This window comes from Oncorhynchus keta, chromosome 35 (assembly GCF_023373465.1).
Source record: "Oncorhynchus keta strain PuntledgeMale-10-30-2019 chromosome 35, Oket_V2, whole genome shotgun sequence".
NCBI classification, from domain to species: Eukaryota; Metazoa; Chordata; class Actinopteri; order Salmoniformes; family Salmonidae; genus Oncorhynchus; species Oncorhynchus keta.
In genome coordinates this window covers 32,558,964-32,565,576 of record NC_068455.1, presented here as the reverse complement: position 1 = coordinate 32,565,576, position 6,613 = coordinate 32,558,964, and the positions used below count along the sequence as shown (strand labels likewise).

The window sequence follows — 6,613 nt, the reverse complement described above, 5'->3', positions numbered from 1 at the left end:
CTGTGCTGCATGCAAATTAAACGGGAAGACACAGCGTCCCAACAAAGTCCATCCAATCAACAGGAGAAGCCCCCGGCGGCATCTTCACAGCATTCTCTCCTCTTCCTAGGATTTTCTGTCCGTGTGGAAACTGGCAGCTCCTCGGACACCAGCGGAACCTGGAACTGTCACAGTTACACCTGCATGGATAAATTAGGGACCCTTTTGATAGCTAAATGGTGGCCAAGTCACGGCAGAGGGGGCAGGCCTGGTGAAGGCTCAGTGATCTGGGGTTAGCCTCAGACACGCACTGGCAGCCCAGGAGCTGCAAATGAGCCTCTAATGAAACCACCCAGTAGCAAAAGGGCTGCCTCACACGGTCTCTCTCCGCCGGGCCTCGGACAGGCCTCCTGCAGCACTCGTCACACTCACAGGACACAACCTGACTCTGACCTCGCCCTGTGTACTGAGCTGTGACCGGCCCACTTTGAGTCTCAGAAACCACCTAAACGCTGCAGAGACACCATATATCTCCTGGGCCTGAGGCGAGAAGGCACTGTTCTTACTCTCTTTCCTAAGAAAACAGTATCTGATTTATCCAACGAATGTAATGCTAACCATATTCTACTGGCAGATGGGGAGATCAGACTTCCAACCTGTCCTTTTACTATACTCTACCTCCTTGAGAGTTGAGACGTACCTTGGAACAAATCGGATACAAATGACATCAAATAATAGTCACCTTTTATTATAATTGCCTCACGTGCTTCTCATTAATTTATATCACCAATTTCAAGAAAACTACATCAATAGCTCTAATGTAATGGAATAGATTGTTGTGCCATGATGGAGTCAGGATAAAGGAATGTTTGTCGACTGGTAAAATTAAAAGGTAAATATTTGTTTGGCCTAAAGACAAAGTAAAATAAACTTTGAAACTGATTAATCTCACAGTTGACATTCAGGTTCAGTTACAGATAGTTGAAATGACATGAACTATACTCTACTCAGGTAAAATGAATCTTGGTCATTTGAGCTGTAATTCTTTCTGGAATGTACATTGTCATCTATTTCCCTGAAGTCTGTTTACCAATTGTTATGATAGATTATGAACAAGCCACTACTCGCATATCTATTTGGTAGCTGCTCCAAAACATTGGCGTGCGTCTGAACGGAAGTACAAATGTTTGGCAAGTAGCGTCATTATACAAATTCACTCATTTCAGGTCCTTATGTCAAATTCTGTACTTTGCTCCCCTTGTTCAAAAATGACTAGAAGGTAGAGAGAACCATTACATCACTGAGAGGACAGTAGCAGGATGAATGTATAGAATTCTCTGCCTTGATTTGTAATGTTAAATGTATAGTATAGGTTTTCTCTGTGGCCCCTCATTGGACGGAGGACACTACAATCACAACCTCGTCGCCCAGGAGGACACACTCACACTGACCCCCGGTCAGGTTATGTAGTCTGTCTCCTTGTACATGCACCACACCAGCGTCTGTCCCACGCCAGTCATGGTCACCACACGGAAGCCAATCTTCTCCAGCTTGTCCAACACCAACCGCGGAGAGTCGTCCACGTGGTACTCCGAGCTGCAAGAGGCACAAAGCGTTGTTTTTTCGCGACCTGTAAAACCCATTGTAAACTCTGTCGTCTGGAGTGCTAACACACGCAGGAGGACTCAATGAGCCAGGATTTTGCTTTTGTGATTAGTCCCTCAACACCTTTTTGGTTAATTTCACAAACGCAACCCGTGGCAGATCCGCAACGGCAACACTTCCCTGTTCTGCGTTCCATCAGCTCTGCTGGTCTGTTCCCAAACTAAAGAACAGCAGTCTCCTTTCTGCTCTGGTACAACTTATCTTTTACTGCTACACCATTGTTCCATGGCTCTGTGACTATGAAAGTAAGAACCATTTCCTGACACAGTAAGGATGGATTTTGCTACACCCGCAATAACATCAAATAAATAAGTGTATGTGACCAATAAGATTTGATTTGATGTCACTTGTGACACACTGAACACTCACAAATTGTTCCCCAGCATGGTGGTTTTCCTGGCTCCCAGGTAGTTCATTATGGCTGGGTCAGAGTATTCATCTCCTACCATGGTTGGCCCAGTCTCCTGAAAAACAACACCTACAGTTGAAGTTGGAAGTTTACATACACTTAGGTTGGAGTCATAAACTCATTTTTCAACTATTCCACATTTTCTTGTTAACAAACTATAGTTTTGGCAAGTCGGTTAGGACATCTACTTTGTGCATGACAAGTAATTTTTCCAACAATTGTTTACAGAATTGTTTTCACTTATAATTCATTGTATAACAATTCCAATGGATCTGTTTTTGTATTTTTTGTATTGTAGACCTACAAATGCCTGGTTCATCCTTGGGAGCAATTTCCAAATGCCTGACGGTACCACGTTCATCTGTACAAACCATAGTACGCAAGTATATACACATGGGACCATGCAGCCGTCATACCGCTCAGGAAGGAGACACGTTCTGGCTCCTAGAGATGAACGTACTTTGGTGTGAAAAGTGCAAATCAATCCCAGAACAACAGCAAAGGACCTTGTGACGATGTTGGAGTATCTATATCCACAGTAAAACGAGTCCTATATCAACATAACCTGAAATGCCGCTCAGCAAGGAAGAAACCACTGCTCCAAAACAACCATAAAAAAGCCAGACTACAATTTGCAACTGCACATGGGGACAGCATCATGTTGTCGGGGTGCTTTACTTTGCTGCAGGAAGGACTGGTGCACTTCACTTAATAAATAGAATCGTGAGGCAGGAAAATTATGTGGATATATTGAAGCAACATCTCAACACATCATTCAGGAAGTTAAAGCTTGGTCGCAACTGGGTCTTCCAAATGTACAATGACCCCAAGCATACTTCCAAAGTTGTGGCAAAATGGCTTAAGGACAACAAAGTCAAGGTATTGGAGTGGCCATCACAAAGCCCTGATCTCAATCCTATAGAAAATTGTGGGCAGAACTGAAAAAGTGTGTGTGAGCAAGGAGGCCTACAAACCTGACTCTATTACACCAGCTCTGTCAGGAGGAATGGGCCACTCACCCAACTTATTGTGGGAAGCTTGTGGAAGGTTACCTGAAACGTTTGACCCAAGTTAAACAATATAAAAGCAGTGCTACAAAATACTAATTGAGTGTATGTAAACTTCTGACCCACTGGGAATGTGATGAAAGAAATAAAAGCTGAAATCATTGTCTTTACTATTATTCTGACATTTTACATTCTTAAAATAAAGTGGTGATCCTAACTGACCTAAAACAGGGAATTTTTACTTTGATTAAATGTCAGGAATTGTGAAAAACTGAGTTTAAATGTATTTGGCTACGATGTATGTAAACTTCTGACTTCAACTGTACATTAATGCCACTGTCTCTTTTTTTTACAGCATTCAGTGTGGCAGACATACTAAAGAGAGATGTCCTTGTTGGCCTGAGGATTCCTTTGTACCCCAGCTCACCTGCATCAGCCTCGATACATTTTCATGCAATTTCGTTCATTAATTAGATATTTATGACCATAACTACATATGAGGACACCGAGGTTCGGACCTGGGTCATTTTTTGAAACCACGTCCCCCCAAAAATAATACAAATAGATTTTGTACACAATAAAGAAAATAAATTATGCGTCAACATTTTAAATATTGCTCCCAAGCTCAGAACGCTTATATTCTTGATCTGACTGACTTCTAATTGTGCCAGCCTCTTCGAACGACTGGAATCATTAACAGTGGGTAGCTCGTTATGTTCGCCTGCGTCCTCGCGGTACAAGCCGAGGGCCGGAGACATGAAACGAACTACCCCAACTCGGAGGCGGATCAAGAAGACAAATAGAGACGCTGCTGGCAGTGTTCGCGAGGTGCTGGACAAAAGGCCATTTTAAAACCGTCCTGCGACTCCTGCCGAATGCCGTGCCTACAGACATCCCCCAAACAAAACAAAAAGCGATCCTCGGAGAATGAGTCAGTCAGGTGGCTATCTGTCGGCAGAGACTTTAATTGTCGTAAAGTTGAAAGACTCCGGCCAGCTAGAATGATAAAGTAAGAAGCTAACGTTAAACTGGGTCTACCTCAGCAGGAGCAAGAAATACGCTACGAAGTTCTCAACTTTGCTTTACAGAGAGTAGGCATTTGGATAAAAGTGTATGCTAAATGGGATACAGTGTGCTATTATATTCTAACAATGATGTGGCGTTCAGTGCTGAGGCAGGCTGCAATGCATTCAGGAGAAGGCAGAGGAGACAAAGAGGTTAGTATATGGCTCCCAAACTTGGTGTCAGGGCCTCATGTGGGGTCCCCTGAGAATCTGTGCTAATCTTATGAAAGATAACTTTAATAAAATATGTTTTAACATCTCCATGGCCTATCTTCCCGATAGGCCAACAGTAACATGCAATCAAAAAGCAAGAACTAGACTTTTCTATACCACTATTTGTATCCCCCTGTAGCTTTAGAATGTGCAAAGTGTGTTGACATATAGTGCCTCCCACAATGCAGGTGATGGCTGCAAGGTGCAGTTGGTGAGAAGCAGTCCCGTGTAGCTCAGTTGGTAGAGCATGGCGCTTGCAACGCCAGGGTTGTGCTCAACAACATGTCTGTTACGGCTATACAGGTCTGGCTCCAAGTATGGCGACAAGTATGATAATGTATGCACTCATTACTGTGTCACTCTGGATAAGAGCATCTGATAAATGATGTCAAATAAAGAAAGTGCAGCGACTTCATCAAAAACTACATTACCTTTGATCACATGATTTTAATCACGTGTTCAAGCAGTCGATGACCATCAGTCACAATTCGGACAATTTTGAAAACCTGCAATACACTTTGAAAGGCGTGACTAAATAATAAGAGTGATCCACTCGAACGCGCCCACAGACGGGGCATTTTCATGCCATTGTCTCGTCCAAAAGTTGCAAGAAATACGAATCACTGATGCGTTCTGTTGATTTCTTTCTTATAATAAACTTGTGCAGATTAATTACATTTCAATACATTTTTGAATATTGTTGAATTCAGTTTTAATGTCTGGATTCTGTGATTGAGATTATGTCCGCATCGCGGATTGCATGGCAGGCCATCCACAATCTCAAAATCAATTGACCCAATATGGACACAAATTGGCCAAAATATTTGACTGAACAGCGAACATGTGTTTTTAATTTGGGGCACAACATTGTCCTATAGTTAGACTTATTTGTTTTGCTTCCACGTTTGCAAATATTACAATGTTGCATAACAGAACATAGGTTGCAATGTACTAAGCGAAAAATGTCAAATCGGCTACATTGTTGCAGAGCCATTGCCTGCCTTTACAACATATTTTGAGTCTAATATCGCGTGCGTCAACTACAAGCATGCATACTGTATGACATGACGAGAAGAGGAATTACTAACCAGACGGATCTGAGTACTAACGAGTACATAGGGCATCGTGGATCTCAACCGTTTAACGGGTAGTCCCCCGGGAAAGGATGATTTTTAGACCGTTACTTCAGAGACACGACAGTCCCCTTTCCAAGTTGCGCTCGCACTGACAGCGAATGCGGAAACACCCATCGCAATGGACAAATCACAACTCTCACTCTCAACAGCTGTCAACAAAGCTGGTGTATGCACAGTGTGCTCGCGTGTCCAATATAAGAGCAACATAAAGTGTAAAAGCTATTACATTTGACACGCAATGAAACCTATTTACATGACAAACTGGACTTAATGTGAACATGCTATACATTAAAATAATATCTGATCATATTTAACGATTTTTGTTAGACCTATTAAATCAGCGGCAATCATAAATGTAGCACGACTATTTGTTTACAGATATAGGTTTGTTTACATTTCATGGAGATGTTATCTGGGAAGTGAACTCTGGTCATGTTGCAATCAGAGTAGCAAGGCTTCCCGTCTGACTCTGAACATAATGCCATGTTCATGTTTTTTTTCTCAGTTCGACTAAAGTGTTTTATTTTAATTATGTGGCTTCAGCCAAGACATGCATGTGTAGCAATCGTAGTTGTTTCGTATGTGAAGAGCTTCTTTAAGCAACAAATACATTGGCTCTCATAACTAAAATATAAACCCTGTCTGTCAAAGTTCTAAGAGGTTGACCGAGTTCTTCTGTTTTTGTGACGTGTCTCCTGTTTTTTTTAAATTGTGAAATATGAACTTTCGACTTTCCATAGTCAAACACTAATTATTTTTATCTATAGCCTACTCCAAATATATATTTAGCTCCTTTCAATATCCTCACTGTAATGATGAATGGTGACAGTATTTACAGGTCCTAAATATTAGGCTATTATATTGTTTTTTTAGTTTTGTTACAAAATGCATTTTGATCCAATATACATCAAGGTGCTGCTACTACACAGTCCTCATCAACGTGCTAGTACACAGCCTGCACTGTGATTTTGTCTGCGTGCAGTACTCAACCATATTTTTACTGTCTAGAACTCTAATTTCCTGTTCTGAGATGTATTCATTTCTCTTTTAAGAGCAGCAAAAACTAATTTGGATTAGTCTTCTAAGGCTGTGGGGGAAATGAAAGACAACCTAATAGCCAAAGAACAATGGATGGGGACA

General features: G+C 41.8%; 1 protein-coding gene across 1 annotated transcript; it reads right to left on the bottom strand.

Moving 5' to 3' along the window:
- Positions 1–711: 711 nt before the first annotated feature.
- LOC118368357 (GTP cyclohydrolase 1 feedback regulatory protein-like) lies at positions 712–5,594 on the bottom strand. Its single transcript, XM_035752395.2, has 3 exons — positions 5,426–5,594; positions 2,014–2,108; positions 712–1,575 (listed from the first exon to the last, which is right to left on the bottom strand). Exons 1-3 carry the CDS (start codon positions 5,459–5,461, stop codon positions 1,437–1,439), a joined length of 270 nt encoding a protein of 89 aa, XP_035608288.1. The 5' UTR covers positions 5,462–5,594; the 3' UTR covers positions 712–1,436.
- Positions 5,595–6,613: the final 1,019 nt, after the last annotated feature.

Bases quoted from the DNA above. Each gene is read 5' to 3' on its own strand.
- LOC118368357 (XM_035752395.2), bottom strand. From the start codon at position 5,461: ATGCCCTATGTACTCGTTAGTACTCAGATCCGTCTG. The intron at 2,109-5,425 runs GTTAGTAATTCC...GTTGTTTTTCAG, and splicing joins TTAGTACTCAGATCCGTCTG to GAGACTGGGCCAACCATGGT. The intron at 1,576-2,013 runs GTGAGTGTTCAG...TGCCTCTTGCAG, and splicing joins ACCATGCTGGGGAACAATTT to CTCGGAGTACCACGTGGACG.